We start from the raw sequence: 14,513 nt of genomic DNA, 5'->3' as shown, positions 1-14,513 counted from the left end.
TGCTCACATGTGCATGCTTTCTAAGATAAATAAATCTTCAAAGAAATTAATAGTGTCTTCCTCAAAATTGACAAATAAGTAACAGGATATTGAAGGACAGATGAAAAATGGTTCATAAGCAAAAGGGCAACTTCATCCTCCCAACTGGCATGTTTCTCTAATCAAGTTCAAACCTACAAAAGGAAGGGAAGGGGGGGGGGAGAAAAGATGTAAAGGAGAAAGGGAAAAGACCTATTAGTTATACTGTATGTTAATGAGAAAGAAAGTGAACAAAGTCACTGTTAATGTGAACAGAGTCTTTTTAGGAGAAATCAGAACCACAGGCCACCCAAATACTGAGCATTAGTGATGATTAGACACATATTCTTAACAACTCAAGAGGTCCTTAGTCAAAGCCAAAAAACTAAGCAAAGGTCACTGATACAAAACAGAAAAAAATGTACCATTATCATCATGAATTGTCTTTACCTTAAGAATACCTGAGCCACTGGAGAACCAAACCAATTGGAAGAGCATAATCAAGGTTTTGCAGCATTCATCCCATGCCAGACATCTACTTTCCCAAGTAAAGCACCAAAGTTCAATACATTGTGAAGATGACAGGAATGATTGGGTCCAACAAGGACACAAACAGCTTCACCATTCACGTTGCTTATTAGAACTTCTCTAAACTGAGAAGAGCGAGCCAGTGAGGACCTGAGAATGGATGAGCTCAGATACTAGGACGCTACACACAAAAGCAGGAGTGTGCAAGGCTCGCCACCAGCAAGGCGGAGCGCTGAGGTTGGAAAGAGGCATTCACGTAAGACACAGGAGCTGTTCTGCTCTCCAGAGTGGAAATGGGAGCACTGATGCTTGAAGCCACTAACCCCTGTAATGGCACCCGTCCAAGTGCCAAAGTTATGAGTCCATCTGTCACTGTGACTTTCAGTAGAGTTTGTGAATTAGCAACTCATGAATCAGTCATTAAGAAACCCCACCGAAAAAAAATTCTGACCTTGGCAGGTGAAGAAAAAGGCAGTTAGGTATAAGCTAGGATCGAGGCACCATTCAGAAAGAGGATCCACCATGTAACCTGTAGTTGAACTTGTAAAGAATAATCTACTAAAGACAACAGAAAATTATGTCTTTCCGGTTTTGTTAGTGATCATTAATGACAGTCAAAGCAGAACGTGGGATGTGACACAGCCCTACCACTTCCGTGTCTTTGCCGTGCTTCAGAACAACCTCCAAAAGTCTTGCTTGCACACACTACTCCGAAGCCTGGAGAAACCAGAACAGCGCACCCTAGACAGTTGATGTAATTTCTTGTAGGCTCCCAGAAGACCAGAGCCGAGTGATGGCTTTCAACCGTCAATCACGTCTACCAGAAATATGTTTCTCACAAATGACTGTATTAAGTAGCTTACTTACCTTCACAGTAAGCAGAATCTCCCTGGACAGAAATGTAACCATTCTTACACTCACAGGTAGCTTTTGTATTCCAGTTCTTACACTCTGAGTTTTCACCACATTTAGGGCCTTCTGCACAGAAGTTATGACCTAAAAGAAGTGAATAAGATTTCACATCAGAAGTGAACAAAAGACTTGCAAATCATAAAGCAGGAATTATCTTCAGTCTATCAACACCTTGCATGAACACATACCTTGGCAAGGTGCAAGGGTGGGCTAGGAAGGGAGTGGGAGAGGAGGAATGGGAAACTGGACGACTGCATGCTTGAGAGGTATTTCCTTAATGCTCAAAGTAGGTTCCTTCCTGAAGGCTTTGATCTGTGCTGACCCTGAGTCCCCTTCCCACCACTCTCTGACATAACCAGTCTTTTTATAATTGCCTTACGACAAAATTTATGGTTCACAGAAAACACATAAAATGAATCTATGTGAATATATACAATAAAATAAATACGACCAGAATATTATCAGTACCCCTTAATGACACTTCCCCAAAGAGTCCCCCTCCCAGCCATCAAAAATAACTATCCTGAATTTTGTGTTAATCACTCCTTTGCATGTTTTTATAGTTTTGTCAGATATAGGTACTTATTTCTAAATAGATCATTCAGTTTTTGCCCATTTTGAACTTCACATGAAAGACATACTATTTTACATATTCTCTACGGTGTTTTTTTTCTATTTATCCCTGTTAATGCCGATAGCCATAGTTCATTCATCAGGGCTGTATAATATTCTGTAGCATGACTCTCCTACCATCTGTCCATTATGCTACAGATAGGCACTGGGAAGACCTGCAGGTTTTGAATCACAATGCTGCAAGAAACATCCTTGAATGCTTTCCTTTTCAAACCATGTGATCAACATTTATTTCCCAACATTCTTTCTGAATCTCAGCCATTCCTTCCAGGATCATCACTTTTCTCCCTAAAATACCCTCTGGGGACTCCTTTAGTGAGGTATTTTGAAAGCGACTACTCCATCTTAATTTATCTAAATGTCCCTTCTATGTTCTTTAATTTTATGCTAGGTGTGAGTTCCTTTTTATTTTTCCTAGAATTTCTTGGGATTCCTGAATCTAAAGATTAAATCTCATCAGTTTGAAAAATTCTCAGGGAATAGCTCTTCAGACCTTCTCGTCACCATTTTCCCTAGTCTGTTTCCGGAATTCCAATGAGATTAACGTTCCTTCTCAAACTCTCCTCCATGACCTTTCAGTTTTCTTGGTCAAATTTCGTAGTCTCATTTTCACCTTTTAATTTCTTTTTTTAAAGAAGCACATGAGACGTGTGTATCTCATATGGATGATTCCCGTGTCTTCAGTCCCTACACCTCTGATTTTCTGGTTTGTGGTTTCACTAAGTATCGTGCAAGACTTATTTTCTCGTGTTTTCAGTGACTCTTCCGTTTGTGAGCGCATTGTCTCTAACTTAATCTGTGGGAACCGAGATCTGGCTTTTAAAACTGCATTTCTTCAGAGAGGATTTGTGTCTGATTCTGTCAGGTGCCCAAGGGAACCATCAACCCAAGATCACTTCACATTTTGCTTCGGCACATGAGGATTGAGCCACACAGGGAGAATAAATTCAGGCCCTAAACTTCCAGGAATGCAATTTTTTCTCCCCCACACCCACTATGTAGCGTCAAGACTGAAAGATAAGCCTCATTTTGCAGAGAGGGTTTCTCGTAATCACCCACTGAGGATTCTCCCCCTCCAGGTTCTTCATTTATGCATCTCATGCAGCCCCAGGCTCTGTCTCCTGTCTATTTATAGCGTTTATTAGAAGGCGGATTTTACCACCAGGGATTAGAAACTGCCCTCAGGGCAAATCCCAACTGCTATGTGCTTATCTCAATGGAATCACCCTGTTTCGGTATATCTGGTCTCTTGAATTTTTCCTCCTTTAACCAGCTTCATCAAATTTGGGGGGGGGAGGATTTATATATTATGCAGCATTTCCTAGGTGAACTAGGAGGAAAGGTTATACCTATCACCTAAGTTCAAATACAGTAAGGTCTATGAAGGTGTTTTATTGTGTTTACAACTGTACATTGCAATGAACAACTACATTGCTAGATCACATATTGTGGTCTCAAGGAAAATAATCGTTCTTGGAGTCAGAAGATTTAATTTTTTTTTTTAAGATTTTATTTTTATTTATTCGACAGAGATAGAGACAGCCAGCGAGAGAGGGAACACAAGCAGGGGGAGTGGGAGAGGAAGAAGCAGGCTCCCAGCAGAGGAGCCTGATGTGGGGCTCGATCCCATAACGCCGGGATCACGCCCTGAACCGAAGGCAGACGCTTAACTGCTGTGCCACCCAGGCTCCCCCAGAAGATTTAATTTCTAATTCAGGCTCTGCAGCCACAAACACAATAAATCACTTCACCTGCCTAGGCACATATACTGGGAATGGACATCAGGGATTTTCAAACTATTGGTCAGAGTCTGGGGCACAGATGAGTTGTCACGCCAGATTCAAATAGGATAGCTCTGCTTTTCTCTTTTGACATACCATGTGAACAGCAGTTTCTGGCTTTAAAAAATATAAAAATCTTTGAACTATATAAACTACAAGTTCAAATCCTTTTGGTGACGACATTCTGTAACTGCCTTTGAAATAGAACTGTAAACCAAAAGATAATTATTATTAAATAATAAAATTCACGCACCTACAACATGCCTGGCATTCTACTTCCTAATGTATGTGGAATAAGTGAAACAGGCCACCCTGTGTAGAACACTTAGAACAATTCTTGGTACAGACTAGGAGATCAAGTGTTAGCCATAAAGAGGAGAACAATGATGATAGCGTTAACGACAATGACCCAAATTCAAAGTAACCTAGTAATACTGTTCTCCTCCACTTCTAGGCAAGAAAGGAGAAGCTCAAACTCACTGACACCTGGCTGGTGAGTGGAGATGCCGGGGTTCTAAATCAGGTCTGGTGCACTCCAATGCCCACGGACTCCTCACCATATCATTCATCCTCTCCAATAGCAAAGCTTAGGGATTACAAAGTGAAGGGTGCAGCTCTTCCTCAGGACATCAGAGAGCGAACCCACGGCCATAGGTGAGCACAGTAGCAGCTTCATGAAGCCTCACTACTTGTGACCGGTTAACTTCCCCCAATCAGTATCAGAGCAAAAGCTTAACTTGCTGAAAATCTGCAACCTCTGTCATCCAGAAACATTTCTAGGAGGGTTCTAAAGGCTTGTACTAACCATTACAAATTTTAAGACTTCTTTTTGCTACAGAAGAGACAATTTTTAGACAGCACAGCTCTCGTTGCCAGAGAAAGTGCCTGGACTTCCCTCCCCATGTCAGAATTGATCAATAATTAAGTTGTCACGGTTTCTTTCATTGTGAAGCCTGACTCAAGGTCGTATGTGCATCCATTATGACATGTATTCTTTGTTTCTTCTTTTTCTTTCCAGGAGACCGCAACTGTCCTTTTCCTTCCGTATGCATTTGACAGGCAGGAAAAAAGCCACTCAAACAATGCTGATGTCCCAATGCATCTCTATCAAGCATATGCCATGTCAATTCACAATGCAGGGAGTTGGGTAAATTGTATTTCAAGGACGGTGAAGGGCCCGTGGGACAAACCAACTTTAATGTCAAATCTACTTTGGTTGGGCCTGACCACTGTGTCAAAAACATGTGTTTCATTAATTAATCCAGGCCTTCTTTCAAGCAGTATTTATTCACTGCCCACTTGCCTTTCTGCAGGAGTGAATACTCAATATTTATGGGGCATCTACTTCTGTGGACTGAGGCACCATGCAAGCTTCTGGGAGGAAAATAAAGATGTCTGAGACATGTTTGCTGCCCACAAGGAAAATCACAAGCTAAGGGGACACACGCCAAATACAGGGGTAGTGTAAGTACAAGGCAGTCTGTGTTAAGGGAGATGTGAACGGTATAAATAATCAGTGTTTCAGGGAAGGGGAAAGCACTTCTAAATAATGTAAAACTTGACCTTGGATTCATCCTGGGTAGAAACATGAGAAGGGGTGAGGCGCAAATCCTACTGAAAGGAATGGGACTCCAACCTGTGAGGAAGAAGGGTGCATCCGGAGAATGTCAAATAATCTGGCACAGATGTAATAATAATAATAAACATTTACCGAGTACATCCTATATGCCAGACACTCAGCCAAGTGTTTTACGTGCATTGTCCCCTTTCATCCTATTCACAACCCTATGAACCTGAAGTAATATCTGTATTTTAAAGATGCAGCATTGGAGCTTGGAGAAGTTAGCTGTGGTAATGCACAAAGCCAGAACCCAGGTCTGGGGCCAAGGTTAGTCCTCCCTAGGTTATTTCACTGCCCTCCCCAAAGCACCAAATTCCTAAGCATTCTACAACCAAAAGATAAAGACGACCTCCTCTGTGCATGTGTAGATTCAAACAGACCACAATTCAGGTTTCTTCTCATTCTCAATATATCTTTATTTTCCATGAGGCAATTCCAAATATTTTTAAGAAAAAAAAAATCCTAACTTCAGTTCAACTTCTTTAAGTCAGGGTCTATGTCTGATACATTTCCCTCAACCAAAGCTTCCCACACAAGGCTAATTGGGTGGATGGCTTAGAGAGGGATGGACCCACAGCCAGCCAGAAACAGGGGAGGGTAAATTAACCAGTGAATGCACAGATGAATGAATCTACAGTGGCATTTAATGCCTCTACCCTCTTAACCAACTGGAAGGCAAATGTGACTGGTTTGCCAGTCACCATTTTTCTTTCTTGAAGCATTTTTACTGAGGTGTAATTTACATACCGTAAAACTCACCTCATGTAAACATACACTTTGATGATTTTTCACAAATTTACAGTTGTGCAGCCATAACCACAATCCAGTTTTAGGATACTTTCATCACCCCAGATGGACATCCTCATTCCTTAAACCCCACCCCAGCATCGGAGTTGGCTGCCAAGTCATAAATCCTCGATTCTCCACATTTCAGAATCCTTCTAAAGTATTTGTCTTTCTTACCCAAAGTGTCTCAATAGCATGACATTTAGGGTACAGATCCAGTTGCCAACACACTCTCTTTAACAAGTCCTCCAGCTAGTCCCTGGGGTAATTTTTTCTTCAGCTGGTTATCAACATAGTCTGATGCATGAGACTCCTGAAAGTCACGCTCTTTCTTAAATCATTTTCTCAAAAATTAGAAATTGTGACCAGATTGTGGAATACACACACACACACACACACACACACACACAGCCCAATGTTCTTCTACCTTTTTTTTTTTTTTTTACTGGACTATTTTTAATAAGTGACTCGAACCTTCAGAATAATTCTCCCACAATAGAGAAACATAGCAAATTCTTTTAACTAGCACTGGCCCAAACACACACACACAATATCTTCATTATAAAAACTGCTATTTACTGACGTCTTCCAACACGCCTGCATAGTGCTAAGCCTATTAAACACCTTACCTCACAAAACCTTCAACACTCCAAAAAATTACCATTATCCTCACTTTACACATTAGGAAAATGTGGTTGAGACTTGAACTTTTTTTATCCAAGTTAGCATAGTCAGGAAGTGGCAGAAGGTCTTGTGAAGAACACTAAGAAAATGATTCTTCTGCAATTTAAATACTTGGAAGCTTAGACAACTAATGATTACACTCAGTGGATTATAACCCATCTATGTCCTATGAAAGGTTTCTAAATAGGTCCACTTAGGACCCAACTGCAGGTTCCACCTATCTGCTCTTTGCAGAAACTGACTGTAGGACAATGCTTGCACCCCATCCTTTCTGGATCCTGGTTGCGAACCTCAACCGTCCCCTACAAACAATAATAAAGGCTCAGAGTCCACTCTAAAGAGCATAGGAAATAGCACTGACTACCCAGCATATCCCATTTTGCGCGTTATATTATTAGAGCCAACAGCCACTTGACAATCCATCTGGATGTCCTCTCAGGTACTCACAGGTCACCGAGCCAGAACTAAACTCTTGATCTTACTTCCCAAATCCATGCTCTCTGGACTCTTCAGTCATCTGCAGCCCCTTTATCCACCTAAACCAGAAAACTAGGAGTCATCTTTGCCCTGACCCCTCAAATACAATGGCCCTGCCCAAGTTCCTAATATGACAAGAGTCTAAGTCAGTTCAAACACTTAACCCTATTGGGCCAAAGTAAATGTGATCTGGAACAAAGGAATCTATAAATACGCAGAGAACCACACCATATTTCTCTAGAGGCAAATATATAGCCAATTTCTCTAACACAATTTAACCTTTATCACTAAACGGAGTTGTGATATTATTAAAATATATGGTACTGTTACAGGTCGTTCCTCACATGCTTCATTACTATGGAATATAAATTGAAAATACTGGGTTAATTTTTACAGAAATCTTTTAAATACATCCAAAACATGAAAAATATTTTCTTTTCGAAGTTTTATACTTTCTGAGGGTTCTACCTTTTATTTTTATTTTATTTTTTTTAAAGAAAGGGTTTCTTTTTTTTTTTTTTTTTTAAGATTTTATTTATTTATTCGACAGAGATAGAGACAGCCAGCAAGAGAGGGAACACAAGCAGGGGGAGTGGGAGAGGAAGAAGCAGGCTCATAGCGGAGGAGCCTGATGTGGGGCTCGATCCCGTAACGCCAGGATCACGCCCTGAGCCGAAGGCAGACGCTTAACCGCTGTGCCACCCAGGCGCCCCATACCTTTTATTTTTAAACCACTGACCTACCAGCCCAAGGCTAAGTTGCTAATAACCAAAATCACCTCAATTTCCTTACGTTCATCAACAAAACCATCCTGGAAATGGAACTCCTGAAGAGCTTTCCAACAAGTCCATGTTTAGTGCACATAAAAACTTGGGGAAAATTTTTGAAACAGCATGAAAATGAGACCCTGACACTTCTCAGCAGTGGTGGGGGCGGGCAGTAGAGAGTAGAAGCTGCCTGCTCAGGTCAAGTTACGATTCACTACAACTGTACATAACTGGGCAGAGACTCCATGTTCTCAAATTGGATCGCGTATATTAATTTTATGTTGTTAGTATCTCCTGAACATATCATTTCCTCCTCCACTTCACGGTAATAAGAAAAACGCATCTTACTCCAAACTATTATCATCTCTCAAATGGACATGGCCTCATTTGCCTTCCTATTCTCTCTTTTTACCAGTCTCTAATCCATTTTGCACACAAAGGGATCCTTTTAAAATACAGATTGGATCATGTCACTCTCCCCCTTAAAAAATCTTCCAAGGGCTTCCATTTTACTTAAAAAAAATACAAAATCTTTAACTTAGACTTGAGTCAACAGACAAGACTCCCTCTCTCCCTCCATCGTTGCTCTCCAGCTATTATCAGCCTTTTCTTTTAGCTCTTCTAGTCTTCCAACCACTTTCCTGATTCAGTCTTTCCAAGCTTGTTCCCCCGACTCACAACATTATTACACATCACTGCCACAGTAATTTCCACTCAGTCTTCAAGTCCCAGCTTAAACATAAGCTCTTCAGAGAAGGCTTCCTTGTCTCCCAAGTCTGAAGAAAGCCCTATTATTTTCTTCCATACCACCCTATTATCCTTGCTCATAGCAGTGATCACAATTACTATGTATTTATTTCTGTGTTTACGCAAAGCTTATCTCCTCATTAGAAGCTCACTTCTTCAAGGTAAAGGACTGTGAAGTTTGGTCACCTCATGCCAAAGGCAATATCCAACACACTATAGGCAGTCGATAAATATTTGTTTAGTTAATGACTAAATACTCTCAGTCCCCAAAGCAAGAATTAAGAGTGTTTTAAAGATAAATACACCAAGGCTCAAAGATGTTAACTACCTCCTCTAGTTACACAACTGGTTGGTGATGGGTGAAATAGGGCTAAAAACCCAAATACGATTCTAATACCTTGTCTCTCCACCCCACCCCTCATGACTGCCAGGCCATGATTTTAATCATCAAGGGACATCCCAAGAATGCTAACCCTGGCCTAAGGAGACCAGGACTCCACCAGCCATTAGCATTCTCTAGTCCGTGTGACATGTCCTGATCTTTCCAAAAGAACAAACCTTGTTCCTTTCTCCAGGACACATTCCATGGGAGTTTGCTGCCGGGAGACTCCAAGTGAGAAGAAAAATAACTTAATCCCATGACGGAACATCATCCCTGAATGAGATGCTAAGGTGAGTGAGACCCACTTGGAGCTCACACTCAAATGGTGAACATGAGCAGATCCTCAGAGGAGGACACATTACCTACAGAAATGAGATCCCAGGTCTTATAAGAAGACCTTCTTAATTTTAGTTCCTAGCATGGGTACCATTCACTTATATGACAAGCATTTATTAAGTACCTACCAGGTGTCCAGGCACTGTGAGGGGCAATAAGCACAGAAGAAAAAAAAAAAAGAAAGAAAGAAAATGGCGTGAACAGCATAACCATGCTCTCAGTTATCAACATGCTCGCAGAAATGACCGATGTGGAGTATCAGGTTACAAGGAGACATTGTGACAGAGAGGACCAAGGTGCTTCAAGAATTTATCATAGACAAGGGTCCTAATACGAGATCTGAAGCAATATGAAGGCTGAGTGAGGCTGACTGGACGAAGGGCAGGAGTTCCAAATACACAAAGCAGCATGCGCCCCTATCATGTTCAAGGAAATTAATGAAGCAACAGAAATGCTGAGGTCACACTTTGAAGTTGGGACTAAGGACTCCCCTAGTGGTCCTGTATCTAGGGTTCTGCTGTCGGTGGAAGACCGTAACGCTAACACCTTGCTGTCTTTAAAGCCATTGGCCTCATCTGCATATAATAACCCTACATATTATGAGAGACACACACACAGCCACTCTTCAGATCCAACTCCACACCCTTTAGAGTGATAGCGAACCCATCCCTCCATTCTGCTTCATCTCTGGCTTCTACAGCCAGTAATGGACAAGCATCTTTATGATTCACTACTGGCACTTCCACAACAACGAATGAGTAGGCCACCAGCCTTGGGCAAGATTTGATTTCTTTAAGCAGCTGAAGTTTGATTCCACAGAGAGCACCCTTTCTTGCCCTCAATCTGCTACCCCTAATGTGTCCTCCTGCAGGTCAGGCAAGTTGCCTCTGAAATGATATACCTGGACAATCAAAAAATGCACTCCTAACTCAAATCCTAGAAAGCCAGCAGCTCTCACATCACTTCTGCTTGCCCAACCTTGTAAGTTACATAGGAACTAAGGTATACTAAGTACAGTATATTCCACTTCCCTCATTGGTATGGAGATAACGCCACCCATGGACTTCCTAGGAGGGATATGGCCCAAAGATCATTTATGAAAACTGAACATCAACACATACTCCACAACCAACATACATACCATAGAAGCCTGGGCCCGTGGGTGTGAGAACATTCCTCTACCTCCTTGTCGACAAGGGTTAAGCCAATAGGATGAGCCCGGAAGAGACTGAGCTCTAGGCTCTCCCACGTTCTATCTTAGAAAGCAATCCATTTCTTCTACAGTAGTCTACACTTAAGGGTCTTCCTGTCCAAAGCAGCCTGACCTTAGTTTCAGATCTTTTCTCGGGGACAATGTGCCTCCTTCCAGAAGCTCCGTGGGCCCTGATACACTGCAGCACTTTCAGGGCCACTGACATCATGGACATCCGGAGACTGTACTCATCTTCAAATGCCCTCTTCTCCCAGCCTCAGCAATTAAGCATGGAACCCCGTCTTTCCAGTCCACAACAGCCCATGCCTGCAGGGAGGCTGGTCACATTCTATCTCTCAGTATGCATATGACCTGCCCCAGCTGCTAACTGCCAGTTCCTCTATTTAGGCACTAGATAATAGACTCATTAAGTGCCTCTTTCGCAGGCCTCTTTTCATCTCAAATACCCTGAAAATCCTCTCTCTAAAACCATTTCAATTACAAATTCTGACGGAGACTAGAATGATGAGGAAGACCAGGGGAAAAAAATCATATGATGCCAAGAGTCTTGGGAGGATTTAATTGAAGGGCATAAAATCTTAAATAGAACAAATAATCTCAACTCATCTCAGTCCAGGCCAGACGACAAGGCAAGTGAGCATGAATTAAAATTACAGATAAACACACTGGGAACAGATGTTGGCAAGAACTTTTTTCCCCAACACCCTAAGTCTTAAACATGCAGCGAAAACCCTCCAAAGTCATTGGCGACATTGAAGCTACAATTAGAGTCAATTATGAGAGGAATAAAACCCCGAGGAGTGCGTCAAGAATTCTGGAATGGGCCAAATGATTGGTGTGTTTTCCCGGAGCAATTTGGAGGACGCCCGGTCAAGACTGGTGGCTTTTTGCCCCCCCCTTTAACGGAGCCTACGGACGATTCATGAGCAATCTTTTTCTTCTGAGGCTACATTCACACTTTAATTACTTCTTCCTAAGCAGGAGCAGAGATATCACTCCGGTGCCCACTCCCCATTTTCCACCTCATGGCCTCACACCTTAAAGTGGTCAGGCTCGCACGACAGCCATTGCCTCAACATGATGAAGGTTAGTGAATTGCATGCTGTTGGCACAAACTGTCCTGAAGCAGCAGAGAGAAACTGCAGTGGTGATGATGACTGTTCTGGGTGTTACTGGTGGTAATGGATACCTTGGGCCCCAGCAAGTGCAGAATGGCCTCCTCCTGCCAACATCCATCATTTTGATTCTTTTGGCTTACGTCTTCCCTAACTGTCCCACAATCCCTTCCTTAGGGACATCCTGGCTGCACCAATTGCCCTATGGATTTAACCACCGGTTCACCTGATTACCTTCATTTTTCTTCAAAGGGCAGAGGAATTAGTTATAGCATTTGGCATGACCCAAGATTCAAAGACGCAAAGTGCCCAAGCCCCTAGTCTGGATATCAGTTGTATTGCTACAGTGAATACCGTAAGTCCGTCAGAGTCTGTTATTCTCAACTCTATGGTCTCGGGTTTAATTCCCACAAAGAGAAAAACTCAGTAAAAATCTTCATCTCTCCCCTTGATTAGTCATGGGGGGAGGGGGAGGCAGTGACAAATTGTGTAACCGTAAAAGAAAATGGGCATGGCTCAATAAAAAATAGTTTCAGAATCAAGGCAACAAGTTATACCTTGACCAGTTATAACTCAGCAAAATGGGTTCAACATTATTTCATATACGAAATACACAAAGCAACAACATAGCTAGTACTAAAAAGTATTTCCTTCCAAGTCACAGACAGGACAGTGACAGAATTATTCCATGTGGTCAGAATGTATCTCCATCTACCTCATCTCCTATATTTGAAGAATTCATAAAATATAATCATTGAAACAAATGTTTTAAAAAAAAAAAAAAAAAGTTAGAGCCCTTTACACATATTATATAGCCAGCCAGTTGGGGCAGAAAGCAAAAAGCCCTCTCTGTGCTTTCTTCAATTCCCAGTCGAAACCTCTCAGGTAGGGCGGCTCAGCGGAGTCCTAATGAAAACAAACGCCAGAAAACTCCCAATTCTGAAGAAGGCTGTGATGCAGACTTCTAAGGACTGATAAGCTCTCATGGCGTGATCTCCCTCGGACTAATGACCTGACACTCTGGTAAGACAGAGAGAGATGATAAATATGCTAACTAAAGGCCCTTCGTGCAGGTATTGAGAAAGGCTATAGCCCCCTCAGTTTCCGTAATCAATAACAGCAGGGTGACAGCAGCCAACAGCAGAAATCACACCACTGTGCTCATCCCTGAAATATGCATCTCAGGTCATCAGAAGCCCGCCTCTCTGCTCGCTTACTGCCTGCCAGTCAGTACACAATCTCAGTCCACAAAGCAAATGGTCCAGCCTCTCCATATGCAGGCTAAAAATTACTTTACATAGAAATTGAGTGTTTGTCACCTTGTCATTACTTTCTGTTTCAGAGAAGGGAAAGGGGGTGGGGGGGGAGAACTGAGTAACAGGCCTTCGAAAAGGCCCATTGGGCTTTCCACGTCTTGTCAGGACAGAAATGAACCAGCCCCCTCCTCTTCATGCAAGACGCAGAAAACATGAACATAGAGGAAAAGGTAAAAGACAACTAGAAGTCCAAGGGGAAAAGTATTTCCCACAATGTTATGAAAGACTATTTATGCTACTTCTGAAGATCCTCTTGGGAAATGGTTGGAATTAGGAGATCTGGAGTAAAAGTGATGGAGAGCATAGTTTGAGACAATACACCCTGGAGCTCACCTGAGTTGCCCTTTTGTCAATCGTCATAGAAGTTTTGCATTTTCAGAATAAAGAAACTAACCCACCACACAGAAAATAATGTGCCTTTCCCTTTCTGATTGTCTGCTGTGCAGGGCAAGCCCCAGCTTGTGGACAAGGGGGCTGGAGGTTCTGGGCTCTGCTCTGCTTTGGGTCAACAGAAGGGATGGTAACAACACTAAGTGGTGCTGAAAAGGGCCCTTGTCTACAGTAACGCTTTCTCCATTCCCGTGTCTGAACCCTGAGTTGGAAGTCAACCAGAGAACCCTAAAAGAATCCCTATACCCGAATGGTTTCATTCAACCAATTCCCCCAGGAGAAGGCCCCCCTCACCATATCTATTCTGAAGACACTGTCTTGTTCCTGTCAAAATGTAGAGCTGTCAAAGAGAATAAATAACCCTCTCAGACACAGACACCTCCAAAGAACTATCAGCAACCCCCTCCCAACAAAGCTGGTAGTTTCCTGCTGAAGGAGGAATCAGGAGGAAGAAGAAAATCCTCAATTTCACAAATTGGTCCTCGCTATAATCTAATCTAGGAAGTTTTATTCCTGCCTTCCACTTTTCCCTCAAAACTGTGTCAAGGTTTGCTAAAAGACACCAGGTTGCGGCAGTGGGACCCTGAATGAATCTATTTTTCAATGGGAGGTCCCATCTCTCACCATCTTCAGTGGTAAAGAAGTACACACATTCTGGAGAAGTATTAGCAGAAGCAGTGACACCAGGTCTATTGTAAATTGGGTCAGAGCAATGAAATTCCTCTTGCGTTTCTGTGGGATAATCAATGATTCTGCTCTAATGAAACCATAAATCAGGAAGGATTTACATAAACTGAGTCTCACTTG

At 42.3% G+C, this 14,513-nt stretch overlaps 1 protein-coding gene across 2 annotated transcripts in view; it reads right to left on the bottom strand.

The window, feature by feature from the left end:
- The window catches only part of NELL1 (neural EGFL like 1), an 821,556-nt gene that overhangs the window by 601,649 nt on the left and 205,394 nt on the right, over window positions 1-14,513 (bottom strand). For both annotated transcript variants that reach the window (XM_040638900.1, XM_040638901.1), the window contains exon 12: window positions 1,414-1,542. In XM_040638900.1, the coding sequence (XP_040494834.1) occupies window positions 1,414-1,542 (129 nt within the window). The remainder of the gene's footprint in view (window positions 1-1,413; window positions 1,543-14,513) is intronic.

Source organism: Ursus maritimus, unplaced genomic scaffold (assembly GCF_017311325.1).
Source record: "Ursus maritimus isolate PB19 unplaced genomic scaffold, ASM1731132v1 scaffold_23, whole genome shotgun sequence".
In the NCBI taxonomy this organism is placed as follows: Eukaryota; Metazoa; Chordata; class Mammalia; order Carnivora; family Ursidae; genus Ursus; species Ursus maritimus.
Note: the sequence above shows the minus strand (reverse complement) of the source record. Positions and strands in the feature narration are given on the sequence as shown.